This window comes from Muntiacus reevesi, chromosome 18, assembly GCF_963930625.1.
Source record: "Muntiacus reevesi chromosome 18, mMunRee1.1, whole genome shotgun sequence".
Lineage (NCBI taxonomy): Eukaryota > Metazoa > Chordata > Mammalia > Artiodactyla > Cervidae > Muntiacus > Muntiacus reevesi.
In genome coordinates, this window is record NC_089266.1 from 49,263,065 (window position 1) to 49,278,644 (window position 15,580).

Genomic DNA, 15,580 nt, shown 5'->3' on the forward strand with positions numbered 1-15,580 from the left:
GTGTTTTTACACCCTGGAACCACCTGGCCTAGTGCATTTTGATGCAGGGTGTTATCTTTGAGTACATTTTCAATTTAATTGATCTAGTCAGATTTGCTACATTTTGAAATGGTTTTTATTTATACCTTATTGTTAGAAGGATTTTCCCGATTTTATGTCTTTTGTCACATGTTCAAAAACGAACATTTTTCTCATCCCCAGAGCTAGCATCATTCTACTTGAAAAATCTCCAAGGCTCTACTGGAAAGAACACACAGGAGGGCTGATGGTGATGTGGCCAAAAACTGACAAAGTGAATTTTAAATTGATTCCCAACAATGTTTGCTGCTGACAACATACCAACCTGCCCACTCCGAGGTTTGATTTAGTGCTGTTGATATCCATGCAAAGGTTTTAGCTCATTGATTGTAACGTGCTGGGAGAAGACGCGGGAAGGTAACCGAACTGTTGGAGCCCAGTAGCGCTAGGCAGTTTAACCTATTTTCAAGTGATCCCACCAAAGGAGTAAAATGCTTGCACCCAGGGCTCGTGGGAAAAACTACTACTTTCAACAAAAGCTGAAAAGATGTTAAAAAAAAAAAAAAGGAAAAATATAAGCCTTTTCAGTCTCCGACGTACGTGAAACGAGACTGGGTAGCCGACCAGATGGAAATCCCGTTTTCTTAACCCAGATTGGATTTGCGCTGTCAACTCCCGGTCGGATCCATCCCACCCAAATCCAGCTCAGTGGTGGCATGCTTTTTCTCCCCAGCCTGTTCGCAAACCACCTTCCGAAGTGAGGTTTCCCGCCATTTCAGTTAAGAAATGGAAGGTCTCTTCCCGGTAGATTTTCCGGGCTCGCTGGAGGCCCGAGCCCACACGGCTTTCCCCGCAAGGCAAGCAGCGGCACGCCCTGGGCGGCCGCAAGCATCGTGACTCCGGGGGTTGAGCCAAAAGGTGACAGCAGACTAGCAGATAAAGCGTTTTAGCACCCGCCGAAAAAGCCGGAGGGCGAAAACCGCCAGCTGTGGCGAAGCGAACGCCGGGCGGGTAGGGCGCGGGCCCAGCGCCCGCGCGGGTCAGAAGGGAGGAGCGCGGCCGTTGCAGGGAGGAGCGAGGCTTGGGGGCGGAGGGCGGGCGCGCGCGCCAACTCGACTCCGGATTGGCCGGCTCCGGAGAGCCGAATGACGTCAGCCGGCGAGAACGTCGGATTTGTGTGGTGGGCGCGGGCGGGCGGCGGGGGAGGCCTACTGCGCAGGCGCAGCGGCCGGGCTCCGTCCGCCCCCGGCTCTCGGGCCCAGCTCTCGCGGACAAGTCCCGACATCGCGCGCGCCCCCCCCCAACCTCCGCCCTCCGGGACCGCCCCCTCCCCCGGCTCGGCCTCGTCGGAGATAAACAATAGTTGGCTGGCGAGCGTCGAGGGTGCCTCCCGCCGCGGGGACTCGGCGGGCCGCGCGGGACCGGCGGGATCGCGGCCAGCCGGCCATGGCGGGGCTGTACTCGCTGGGAGTGAGCGTCTTCTCCGACCAGGGCGGGAGGAAGTACATGGAGGACGTTACCCAGATCGTGGTGGAGCCCGAGCCGGCGGCCGAAGAAGAACCCTCGCTGCGGCGATCGCCCTCGCGGCCGCCGCCTCCGCCGCGGTCACCGCAGCCCCCGGCCGGCGGCGAAGTGTCGGAGAGAGGCGGCGCGGCGGCCGCCCGGGAGGCTCTCGCGGCGCCGCCGGACGCCGGGGCCTCGCCGGCTCCCGGCCGCTGCTGCCGCCGCCGCTCCTCGGTGGCCTTCTTCGCCGTGTGCGACGGGCACGGCGGGCGGGAGGCGGCGCAGTTCGCCCGCGAGCACCTGTGGGGTTTTATCAAGAAGCAGAGGGGCTTCACGTCGTCCGAGCCGGCGAAGGTGTGCGCCGCCATCCGCAAAGGCTTCCTCGCCTGTCATCTCGCCATGTGGAAGAAGCTGGGTGAGTTCCCCGGCTTGCTGCGGCCGCCCCCCTCCTCTTCTCCCGGCAGTTCGGGGCTTTCTGTCGCGCCGGCCCCGCGAGCCCCCCAGCCCCCGACCACCGAGGGCGCTCTCTGTGTCCATCGACGGGAGGGAAACTCCTGGGTCTCTCAGCGCGCTTTCCAGGATGGGGGGCTCCGGGCAAACGAAAGTGGCTTTTCGGAGGGAGAGGGTTGAGGTCTCCTTTCCGAAGTCCTTCGCTTTATATCCATCGCCCCCCGCCCCCCGGCCAGGATCGGTGGGGAGCCGTCCCCTCCTCCCTTCGCTACTCCACTCTGGTGGCAGCCAGCCGGAGAGCGTGTTTGAAACCTGGCGCCAGATTTTGGCCAAAAGATGCACTGAAGACGTGTTGCTACCCAAGACGCGCGAAGGAAGCGGGAGATGGCAAAAAAAAAAAAAAAAGTGTCTCCTTCGAATCTGTCATAATGCTGCTCTTGAAGGACTTGTTCCTATCGGTGGCCTCCTACCGGCGGTGACAGGCCTCCAAAATTGAGCCCGGGTGACTGGTAGTTGGAGTAAGCTGTTGGCTATAGTAGAGAGGCTAAAAAGTTATCATCTAGCGACTTAGTCTTGGAAAGGAATTCGGTATGGTGGTCTTCAAATGTTTCTAGAATCTTTACGCTTGTACTGCTTATGAAAAACAAAAGCGCAGAATGGGTTCTTACCACTTAAACTGGCCCCGTTACTGGGATGTGTTAAATTCCGCCTAGGGCTTTTCAAAAGTGCCCCCCACCCTTTTTTTTAACCCTTTGATACTTGCCTTAGCTAGTTGATGTCAGAGTTCTCAACGGTTTCCACGTAAAAGTGCTTGTAAATTGTAGCTACCCATCAAAAGAGGAAGAGAGAAAGAATTACTGATGTGCCAAAAGGAGTTGGAGACCCTAATTTCTAAAAATTCGATGTAGTTGTAGTTTCATCGAAGCTTTGAATGTGTTCTAAAGCAGCCGATGTTTCTGTACCCAACCTATGTTATCATACAGAGCTGTAGGTGCTTAGGCTTTGCTGTGAATGAATGGCTTGAATCTTTTTTTAGAGAAAACACAATACGGCTTCTGTTATTTAAGAAAGTTCTCTTGTTTAAGGTAGCATAATGTTGCTTTATTTTCAGCAGAGGGACAGAGACATAAAGAAGAGTGTAAAGGTTAATCAAATACAGAACAGTTTTAAAAGATATTGTCATAGAGTTGTAGACTAGCGTCTTTCAAAGTCTGTTTTCTATTTGCCTGGATTTCTGCCAAGAATTATTTGATTGACTCATAGAACCTCCAGTCCGCCTGTGGGAGGCTGTTTCATCCAATCCCAGAGGCCCCTATTATGGATTTGTTTTGTTTTTGTGTAGGCAGAGCACAGCTGAAAGCACCAGCAGCATATTCCAGAAATTTGTCATTTCATTGCTTGCAGGGCAAGTGGGAGTGGACAGCAAGACAAGATAGAGGAGAATTAGACACAGAGAATATTTAGAGTCCTGTGTATTTTGCAGGACACTTGGAGCAACATAAATTTGCCATGTGTTTTCACTGAAAGGATAAAATATAAGCCCTGTTACTTGAACATTTTTTTAATAAAGCAGATCCTGCTGTTAAATGTGAATTTGTATGTCTTTTGACATATATGTACTTTTTGAACCAAGATTTATACGCCAAGTGTTAAAGCTTACTTTGTTCCCACAGTTAACCTTATACTCCATCATCGAAACTTGAAGAAAAAAAGAGTAGGCTACATGTATGGAGGTCTTGACAAACACAGTCTTCCTGTGTGTCAGATTCTAGTAGTGGTTCTCAAACTTTTTGCTATCAGAACGCTTTGTACTCACATGATTCAGGGTTCTAAGCAGCTTTTGTTTATGTGGGCTACATTGATCATATTTTACTGTGTGAGGAGTTAAAACTGAGAAATTTAGGGGCTTCCCTGGTGTGCCAGTGGTTAAGAATCTGCAAGGGATGCCAGTTCCATCCCTGGTCTGGGAAGATCCCACATGCCATGCAACAGCTAAGCCTGGGGGCGACAGCTACCTGAGCCCTGCGCTGCAACAGCTGCAGCCTGGATGCCTAGAGCCCAGGCTCTGCAGCAAGAGAAGCCGCTGCAATGAGAAACCCAAGGACTGCCATGTTAAGAGTAGCCCCCTGTCTCTGCAACTAGAGAAAGCCCACATGTAGCAATGGAGACCCACCACAGCCAAAAAACAAATAAATAAATCTTAAAAAAAAAAAAAAACCCAAGCTGAGAAATTAATGAAATTTAATCTCTTAAAAATAAGCTTATTGTGTACTGACATTTTAAAGTGAAAAATCACTTTTCCCCCTAAAATAAGAAATATTGAAATAAATATTCTAATCTTTTGCCCATTTTTTGTTTCTTTGAGTTTTGAGAGATCTTAATACATTCTGGATACAAGACGTTAATTAGATATACAATTGGAAAACATTTTCTCCCAGTCTGCAGCTTGTCTTTTCATTATTTTAGCATTGTTTTTTAAAGAGAAATTTTTAATTTTGGTTAAATCAAATTTATCAAGTTGCTTTATATGGACTATGTTTTTGATATCCTAATAAAATTTTTTTTGGTCTAAAAAAATTATATTCCTATATCTGCCTCTACATTCAGTCTTTTGGTTAGTGAAGTATGTAAAGGAAAGGCAGTCTCACACACATATGTAGTAGGAAAAGGGAGGAATAGTTTGTCTTTTCAGATAATTGTGGATATTCCACCCCAAAGTGGTAGTTTCTTAAGATTAGTCAAAGTGGAATCTGAAACATCATCAATGAACTTTTCTATTTTAACAGTAAGAGCCATTGGTTTCTCTTGCACTTTGAATCAGCCTTTTACCCACATGTGTTCTTGTGGCATGGCACATGAGTCATTTGGAAAATAGTGGTTCACTGAATTATGTAGATCTTCCAAGTATTGATGCATTTCATTATACAATATTAAAGTACCCACATTTGGTAATATCACTGATCTCATCAGAAAAGTCTTAAGCTTGGGAAGTTATCAAGTTTATTGTCACTACAAGGTAGTGGATACACATATTCTAAACTATGAGGTTTGGGGACTTCCCTGCTGGTCCAGTGGTTATGAATCTGCTTTGCAATGCAGGGGACTCAGGTTCCATCCCTGGTAGGGGAACTAAGATCCCATTTGCTTCAGAGCAACTGAGCCCACGGGCCTGTAAGCAGTGAGCCTGCATGCTACAACTAGAGAGTACATGCACCATGAGGAAAGATCCCACGTGATGCAATAAAGATCCTGAGTTTTGCAACTAACACACAACTCAGCCAAATAAATATGAGGTTTTAAGCAGCAGTTCGAAGTTTATCACTGGCAACAAATGCTGTCAGTTTTTCTTGAAAAACTTCATTTTGAAAAAAATGTATGCCAAATGCCCAAGTCTGGTTTGCAGCATCTCAGTGTCCTGACCAGGGACACAGCAGTGAAAGGCCACAGACCTGGGACTTCCCTAGTGGTCCAGTGGCTAAGTGCCTTCCCAGTGCACAGGGCCCAGGTTTGATCCCTGGTTGGGGAACTAGATTCCACATGCCCAAAACTAAGCGTTTTGGAGACTAAAAAAGATTCCATGTGCTACATTGAAGAGTAAAAATCCCACATGCTTCTACTAAGACCTGGAGTGAAAGTGTGAAAGTCGCTCGGTTGTGTCTCTCTCTTTGCGACCCCATGGACTGTACAGTCCATGGAATTCTCCAGGCCAGAATACTAGTGTGAGTAGCCTATCCCTTCTCCAGCGGATCTTCTGGACCCAGGAATTGAACTGGGGTCTCCTGCATTGCAGGTGGATTCTTCACCAACTGAGCTATGAAGAATGAATAACTAAATAATACCTGGAACAGCCAAATAAATAAATATATATAAAAAGAAAGGCTAGAACCCTAACCACTAGACCTCAGGGAATTCCCTGCTCAAGTCTTACTAAGTCATTTTTATCAGTCTTTCAAGTAAAACTGATGGTCTGTGAAAATTGTGGCTACTTCTTTCCATAATTCACTCAATCACAGTGCTTTTCCTCTTCACAGCCATACTATGCAACAGAAGCCATTTATGCACCTTCCCTTCTTGTCTTACAGAATGTTGAAAAGACATGTATTCATGTGTGGAAGTTTAATAAAATTAATTTTTATTGCATCATCAAGGACACTCATAAGTTAAACTGGTTTCCCTTTTTTTTTTTAACCAGCTGAGCCACAAGGGAAGCCCTCCCTTTTCTTTTTTTAAACTGTAAGAGAGTGGCTATATTTTTCTGACTTTGAGGCATGTGGGATCTTTAGTTTCCCAATTAGAGATCAAATCCAGTCCCCTGCATTGGAAGTGCAGAGTCAACCACTGGACTGCCAGGGAAGTCACTGGTTATAGTGTAGGTAGGACTACTAGTTCACTTTGGTATCACTGCCTTGATTCCTGCTAAGGCAACAGCAGTTTTACTAGCCACTGCTTTTCAACCATCAGTACAGATGTCAACACAGTGAAAAGGGCAAATAAACTCAGAATTATTATGAAAATGGTTTTGGTCTTATGGAATTCCTGTAAAGATGATTTGCACCATTGTGAGATAACTGCTGTGTTTTGTCTGTTTCTCAGCTAAATCTTGGGGTCTTCAGGAGCAGAGATACTGCCTTACACATCTTATAGTTAATGTTTTAAGGTGGACCATGCAATTCCTTGCCCAAAGTGGCTGCTAGTTTGGTTGAATTTCTGTGGGTATGATGGTTAAATCGGCGTTTTTACCTTTTTTTTAAATTAAAAAATTTCCCCCTTTAAAAATTATAATGTGTATGCATAAGATTTACCATCTTAGCCAGTTTTAGGTGTATAATTCAGTGGCATTAAATATATTCATAGGATTGTGCAACAATTACCACTCTACATTTTCAGAACTCATCCATTACCCAAATGTAAATTCAGTACTCATTAAACAGCAACTTCCCATTATCCTCTTCTCCAGCCCTGGTAAACCTCTATTTTACTTCCAGTTGCTATTCACCTCTTCTAGGTACTTCTATAAGCAGAACCATATAACATTTGCCCTTTTTGAATTTTATTTCATTTAGCATGATGTCTTTAAGGTTTGTCCAAATTGTAGCATGTGTCAGAATTTTCTTCCTTTTTAAGGCTGAATGATATTCCACTGTATACACACACCACATTTTATCCATTCATCGATTGATATTTGGGTTGTTTCCATCCTTTAATGGTGCTGTGAACTTGAGTATAGAAGTGTCTGTTTGATTCTCTGTTTTCAGTTCTTTGGGATCTAAACCTGGAAGTGGAATGGCTGGGTCATTTGGTAATTCTGTATTTAACTTTCTGAGGAATCACTAAACTGTCTTCACAGCAGGTGTACTATTTTCCATTGCCACTAGCAGTTCTCCAAGGGTCCCCATTTTTGCCAACATTTGATATTTTTCTTTTCTTAAAAAATAATAGCCATACTAATGGGTGGGGAGGGCTTTCTTATATTTTTGAAGAATGCCTTCTCTGTCTTCCTTCACCACATCCCGTTACTTTTTTTGGCTGCTTCTGACCAGCAGCATCTTAGTGTCCCAATCAGGGATGGATTCCACACCCCCTGCAGCAGAGGGTGGAGTCTTAACCACTGGACTGCCTGGGAAGTCCCCTAAGTCCTTCTTGATTTATTTAATTACCGTTAAGCTTGACCTCTCTAGCATTGTTCAAGTGCTTATATACCCTTGCCAAATTTACAAAGGAATACTTGAATTATCTAAAAATTTTTATATGACTTATTTTTGTCTTGAGGCAGAGGGACTAAATAAATATAGCACAGAGTGAGAGAGAATGTGAATATACCCTTTTTTTTCTTGGCCATGCCATGTGGCTTGTGGGATCTTAGTTCCTCAACCAGGGATTGAACCTGGGCCCCCAGCAGTGGGAAGCTTGGAGTCCTAATCACTGGACTGCTAGTGAATTCCCAACATATCCTCTTTTTTTTTTTTTTTTTTTCTTTTTTTTTTTTTTCCAACATATCCTCTTTTTGAAAATTACTTATTTGGGGTGCCCTGGGTCTTGTTGTGGCTCATGGCCTCTAGAGCACACAGACTCAGTAGTTGCAGCACAGGCCTAGTTGGAGTGTGTGGGACTTTAATTCCCCCACCAGGGATCGAACCCAGGCCCCCAGCATTGGGAGCGTGGAGTCTTATCCATTGGACTACCAGGGAAGTCCTAACATATTCTTTTAAAATTTTTTTTCACGTTATTTTTACTTCTTGATCTTAGGTTAAAGTATATGCCTAATTTATGTGTATTCCTATGTGTGGATTTACTGTTCCTGTGCTATGCTTGTGTTCTAAGAAATAATGTTTCAAAGTTTATGTGTGCTTCTTTATAGGTTTATTCATTTGAAATAATGTTCTTATTACCCTTTCCTTTTGATAGTTCAGAGAAGACAGTGAACAACATGCAACTTTTATTCCTTTGAATCATAGTTCATTGACTTATGTTATCAAGAGAACCTTTAGAAAGGTAACAACATACACTTGAATGAAGTGTGATCTCTGATGTGATTACAGGAAATTTGCCACAGTATTTGTAAAGGAAGATGAAATATGGGAAGTTTTATTTTTTTAATTTGTTCAACTGAAAATCAGAGCATTTACTTAAAAGGATATGGCCAAAGGAATGAATTATGAAGAAAGTGGTCTTAACCTAAATTGTTGATTCTGTGTTTGGCAGGTAGTTTTCATTATCTTAAATTTAAAGACAGAAACAGAGATGGACAAATGCAGAAGAGGGGCAGAAGGGTAAAGGGAAACAAGAGAAAGTGAGATAGAACTGGGAAGTGTTTATCACTCTGTCGTGTCCCACTCTTTTCGACCCCATGGACTGTAGCCCACCAGGCTCCGCTGATCAGGCTCCAGGCAAGAATGCTGGAGTGGGTTGCCATTCCCTTTTCCAGGGCATCTTCCAGATCCAGGGATTGAACCTGGGTCTCCTGTATTGCAGGCAGATTCTTTACCATCTGAGCCACCAGGATCTTCCCCAAATTTGAAGAAAACTTTTATTAAATCATGGAATTTTAAGCTTGTATCATTAGTTTCATATTTTTCAGTTTTTACTATCAAGAACCTTCATCGTCTTGCTCATCACATGTGCTGAACGAATTTGCTATATTTATCAAGTACCAATTTTTTCTATTTCTGTTAATCATTCATTACTTTCCATCAGTATTAGATAATCTCTGCTACCACATGTTATTGCATGTATCAGTCGTTCATTCCTTTTTTTTCTTCTGAGTGGTATTCCATTGTCTAGATATACCACAGTTTGTTTATCCACTCACCCATTGATAGGCATTTGGATTGTCCACAGCTTTTGCCAGTTACAGATAAAGCTGATGTAAAGCTTTTCTTTACAAGAGTCCACTCATGAATGTAGAAAGAATGATGGAACTAGAAAATTTCATTTGGTAACCATCATAATAGTTGATTCAGCCAAGAAACATCAATAGATACTAAAACTAGTAGGTAAAACTTTGAGGAACAAAATTGCTATAATTCGTTCCCTAGGGGGACAGTTAGCACACATTGGATGTCTTAAAACAACGTAAATTTATTCTCTCATGGTTCTGGAGGCCAGAAGTCTGAAACCCAGGTTTGATCCCATTTTGGAGGCTCTGAGGGTGAATCTGATTCATCCTCTCTTCTAGGTTCTGGTGGCTGGCAGGAATTCTTGGCATTTCTTGGCTTGTCAGTCACCACTGTCTTTATATTGCCTGTGTCTTCTCCCCTTCTGTCTTAAGGACACTGGTCTTTGGATTTAGGACCCACTCTAATCCAGGGTGATCGCTTCTTAAGATCTTTAACCTAATTACATTTGCAAAGATCCTTTTCCCAAATTAGGTCACATTCACAGCTTCTGGGCATATCTTTTATTGGTGTTGGGGAGTGGGCACCATTCAATCCATTCCAAAGGATATTTATGTTGTCTCAGATAATCTCCCTGTGAAATGTATTAATTATAAAAAGAAAAAGATTATAGGGAGAAACCTGGTAGACACTACCTTAATTGAGTGATTCAAGAGTAGCATCACTTTTCATGGGACAAGTTGAAATAGTATACTACTGCCTGCAGGGAGATGATCTTATTTCTGTGATGTTCCTGCCAAAAATGCATAATCTCGTTACAAACATGAGGAAACATGAAACAAACCCAAACTGAGAGACATTCTTGAAATGACTGGCCAAGTGTTCCTAAAAAGCATCAAGGAAACACTGAGGTTCCAAGTTGGAAGTGACTAAAGATACATGATAAGCAAATACAACAAGGGATCCTGAATTTTATCTTTTATTATAAAGCATATTGTTAGGCTAGTTGATGAAAATGAGTGAGATCTATAGATTAGGTGGTAGTATGGTATCAATGTTAATTTCCTGATTCTGATGGTGTAGGAATTAGGGCTTCCCATGTGCTTATATTGCAATTCTGTTCCTCAAATTTCACCCTCCAGGCAAGGAATTCGCCTGTAATGCAGGAAACACAGAGACTCGGGTTCGATCCTTGGGTCTGGAAGAATCCTGGAAAAAGAAATGGCAAAGCCATTTCAGTATTGTTGCCTGGGAAATCCCATGGACAGAGGAGCCTGGTGGGCTACAGTCCATGGGGTCACTGAGTTGGATGTGACTGAGAGACAGGAATTAGATACTATACACAGGAATTAGATACTATAATAGTATTTGGGAGTGATGGTATATTTTTTTGGCTGTTGACTTTCTATTGGTTCAAGAAAAAAGTTCTTTGGATTATTCCTGAGGGGGCGGGGAAGTAAACCTGAAGAAGCAGGTGTCCGATCCGAAATGGAATCTAGGTAGCAGCTTCATCAGAGCACTGCGGTTGGATGCATACCAGATAGCCAAGGCTGTGTTTATTTGTTTCAGTAAAGAGGATAAATCAAAACTGCAGCAACATTTGGCATCACCATTTGATTAATTTGATTATAATCCCCTGTCATCTTCTAAGAGCTGTCAGACTTTTGCAGTAGTCAGACTATATCAGATCATCACCTCTGCTCATGTTTTAATGGTGACACAAATCTTTGTGCTTCTTTGAGAGATGTGATAATGCTTTTAACTTGCTATTTTGGAAGAGAGTACTATTGGTGGTCTTGCACTTGGCCTTTTCTCCCGTAATAGAATTTCCGACCAATTACTGAAGAACCATGAGAGGAAGCTGTTAGTGGCTGAGGTTATTTGGGGACCAAAAGCTGTGGGGTAGGTTTGGGATTCCACTGGGTCTCAGGTAGACTGGATTGAAAGTCTGTTTAGAACCTGACCTCCACGGGCCTTAACTCTTATTTATCAGTGGACTGTGACTGTATTCTGTAGCTCCAGAATTATTATTATTTTTTTTTTTTCAGAATTATTATCTTAGAGCTGTTGTTCAGTAGTTCCTCAGTGTTGTGGGTATCTTTTTCCTCGGTGTTTAGCCACTTTGAAGATGGTTAACAATTCTTTAAACTTGGAAGATTGATTTGTTTCTTGTGTTTTGTTGAAAAGACCATTCTGGAGATCCAGTTTTGCCTCTCCCCTGTTGTCAGTGAAGTAACCATGCCAGATTTTCTTTGGGTAATTAACTGCTCTCATCTGATCTCCATCATCTCAGAATTTTCCCACCCGCAGAGATCAGGAGCATTTTCACTGCAGCCTCTTCCCTTAGTATTTCTTGCTTAGAGAGAAAAGTCAGTAAAATGTGTTTAAAAGATTTTGGTGTACCATATATAAAATAGATTAACAGTAAGCATATCTGTATAGCACAGTGAATGCATTCAATATCTTGTAATAACCAATAATGGAAAAGAATAAAAAGAATATATGGGAACTTCTTTGGTAGTCCAGTGTCAAAGACTCCAAGCTCCCAAGGCAAGAGGCCTGGGTTTGATTCCTGGTCAGGGAAGTGAGACCCCCCACATGCTACACAGTGTATCCAAAAAAAAGAAAAAAGTATATAAAAAGATGTATAACCGAACCACTGTGCTGAATACCTGAAACTAACACAATATTGTAAATCAGCTATACTTCAATTAAAAAAAAGGTTTTGGTGTTTACTTGATTATTTCCTTAAGTATTGAAGTTAAAGAGAGTCTTCTCAACTTTTCTTGGGGTAGATAAGTGGGATGCATATTTGTATAAGATTTAATCTAAGGTCCCTATTTCCCTAAACCTTTGAATTGTTTCCTTTATATCATTGTGTTTGTTTTCTGGAACTTCCATAATAAAGTACCAAAAATTGGTTGACTTAACAGAAGATTCTGTCTCACAGGTCTGGAGGCCCAAGGTCCAAAATCAGGGTTTTGGCTGGGCCATGCTGTTTCTATACTCTAAGCTCTGAGAGGAAGTCCTTTACCTCTTCTAGCTTCGTGTTTACCAGGAATTCCTGGCGTTCCCTGGCTTGTAGAAGCAGCCCTCTAGTCAAATGACTCTTTTCCTTATGTGTTTAGCATCTTTTCTCTGTGTGTTTGTCTGACTCTATGTTCATATTTCCCCTTTCTGCTGGACACCAGTCCTGCTGGATTAGAGCCCGCCCTCATGACTTATTTTAACTTGATTGTCTGTAAAGACCCTCTTTTCGAATAAGATCATGTTCTGAGGTACTGAGTATTAGGATTTCAGCATATCTTTTTTGGAAGGACACATTTCAGCTTGAGAACAGTCATGTCAAATTGTTTGTTGTTTCTCAGTCATGGAATCTTAGGTCAGAGTTGGATCTGTGTTTGCAGAGAAGTTTTATTACCCTCATTCTAAGCTAGTATGCTCACTGTAGACTATCCACTTACTGTTTATTGATAAATCCAGCCCTGTCTCACCACTGGTTACTACCTGAAACCGGTGAACTATTTGAACAAGGGACTCAATGTCTTCTACCCCTCTTTGGTTCCATAACTAATTGACATTTTTCTGAGAATCAGTTGCCTGCAGCCTACTCTGTGGTACTCGTTTTGTATTACAATTCTTTGGAAACAACACAGTGACTCAGTCTATTATAAGAAGGGAAAAGAACATGGGAATTTATTAGAAGGATGTTAGGTAGCTCACAGAACCAAACTAAAGGCTAAACCAGGTTTCACAGTGGACAGAAGCAGGTATCTCTGGGGCTCTAGGTGATAGGAGCTAGTGGACACTCATTGAAAGGTTTTAGTTTCTGGGGTGAATCAGCTCCAATAGTTGGCTTTATGCCTTTGTATCTAAAGATGCAAATATATGAAAGAGTGACACAGGTCATTTGCCTATACCTAGGCCAGGAGCAAGCGGGTTTTTCAGTTCCATTCCTAAAGACTGCATGCAGTGGAGGCTGTGAACTCCAGAACAAAATTGGGATGCTAGTATCAGAAGGGGGAATGTGTGTTAGACAGGTGTGTACTGTGTTTTAATACTCTTGTAAAGACTAAAGTAAAAACAACATAAGGACTTCCCTGTTGCCTCAGTGGTAAAGTATGCCTGCCAATGCAGGAGACGTGGGTTTGATCCCTGGTCTGGAACGATCCCCTGGAGAAGGAAATGGCAACCCAACTTCAGTATTCTTGCCTGGAGAATCCCATGGACAGAGGAGCCTGGTGGGCTGCAGACCATGGGCTCGCAGAAGAGTTGGACACAACTGAGTGACTAAACAACAATGACAAAAGCAATGTAGCCTTTTCCTCCATTTGGATGATTTCCTCAGGAAGAAAAATTTCCGAAAGCTGAATTATTTGGTTGAAAAATATGTTTTATCTTTTGATGACTATTGATACATGTCTTTCAAATTGCTTCCTGAAGGCTTTTACTATTCTGTACTACTTTGACACTAGAATGCTGTAAGAACTCTTAGTGCAGTGATTAGGACTCTGGTGAATTGCCTGGGTTTAAATCCCGGTTTCTCTGTTTGCCGCCTGTGTGACCTTACCTCTTCGTGCCTGAGTATCCTCATCTTTAAACTAGAATCAAGATAGTACCTACCTCGGACTTCCCTGGAGGCACAGTGGATAAAGAATCCGCCGGCCAGTTCAGGGGACACAGGTTCGATCACTGGTTCAGGAAAATCCCACATGTTGAGGAGCAACGAAGCCCGCGTGACAGCTACTGATGCCTCCAGGCCTAGAGCCCGAGCTCCACACGAAGAGAAGCCATGGCGGCGAGCCCGGGTACCACAGCTGGAGAAAGCCCCGGGGCAGCGACAGACTCAAAGCCGGCAGGCAGAACCTCTCGAGAGTTAAATGAGTCTCAGTATATGTTAATAGGTATTAACATGTGATAAGTATATAAAGTGTACACGCTCAGTCGTGTCCGACTCTGTGCGACCCCGTGGACTCTAGCCCACCAGGCTCCTCTGTCCATGGGATTCTCCAGGCAAGAATACTGGAGTGGGTTGCCGTTTCCTTCTCCAAGTATATAAGTACTCCCAAGTTGAAACTTATTATAAAGAACATATACTTTCTATACATGTTTATCATAGCTTTACTTCACCCAGAAATTTTACATTTTTGTGTTATAAAATTTATTAGTCTTTGTTTTACTGACTTACGCACATATTCTAAAGGATGCTTAAATCAGAGTTCATATACTATCTGATCCTGTTTTTAATATGCTCCTAGTTTTAAGTCATTTTGGTTTTTTGATTAAAATGTAAAGTAGAAAACAAGAAAGGCTAAGGAAGACATTATAAAGAGGCAGGTTCCTTAATACATAAAGTCATTGCAGTTTCAATCAGAACCTCCACAGGGTGGCTGTTGCTTCTGAAGTTCATATGGAAAAATACTTCAGAGAATATTGAAAAAGAAAAATAATTGGAGGATACTTAAACTCCCAATTATTAAAAAGCACCATAAATAGATTAGTAGGATGAGTCCAGAAATAGATCTGAGGCAAGATGTAACATATGATAAAAGGTGACATTTCAAATGAATAGGGAAAGCATGGATTATTCAGTATTTTTAGATCATTGCATGCATCTAACATTTCTTCAAATATCCTTTTTATTTTTAGCTTTTTTCTTCCCTTTTCATCTCACTTTAGGTGCTTTTTGCCAACAGCTGAATTACTTGTATACTGTAGGTAAATTTTGTTTTTCTGAATGTGCTTAAGAACTCTTTTCTGGGAGTTCACTTCGTTCTCATTATATTTAGCTGCAGAAAAGACTCTTTTCCAGTTTCTTTAAAAAAAAAAGGAAAGGTTTTACCTAGAGCCATAAAATAAGGGCTAAAGAAACATACACCATACTCTAGGCTAAGCTTCTAAGTAATGATGTCTATAACCAAACTGCAAAACTGCATAGTCTATAGAGCTGTCTCCTGGAATCTGTGTTTGCAGAATTGATGCCTTTTTCCCGCTACTTTTTTTTTTTTTTAACTTAAAAAAAAAAAACTGTGAAATATAGCACGCATACATAAAAGGCCTTAAAACATAAATGTCCAGTATAATAATCATCAAATGAACACCATCCTGTTAAGAAAGAGAACATAGCCTGCACCCCAGTAGGCCCTTCTGATCTCATATTCCTCGCTTCCCCCAGGGGGCAACCAGGATCTTGACTTTTGTGATTATAGTTCTGTAGTGATTTACTTATTTTTCTTAATAGTTTTGCCTGTTGCCTGTAAACATGATAGTTTTTT

The 15,580-nt window shown here is 42.5% G+C and overlaps 1 protein-coding gene across 2 annotated transcripts in view; it reads left to right on the forward strand.

Annotated features, from left to right (window-relative positions):
• The first annotated feature begins 1,334 nt into the window (after window positions 1-1,334).
• The window catches only part of PPM1D (protein phosphatase, Mg2+/Mn2+ dependent 1D), a 56,345-nt gene continuing 42,099 nt past the window's right edge, over window positions 1,335-15,580 (forward strand). For both annotated transcript variants that reach the window (XM_065910610.1, XM_065910612.1), the window contains exon 1: window positions 1,335-1,936. In XM_065910610.1, the coding sequence (XP_065766682.1) occupies window positions 1,465-1,936 (472 nt within the window). In that variant the 5' untranslated portion in view covers window positions 1,335-1,464. The remainder of the gene's footprint in view (window positions 1,937-15,580) is intronic.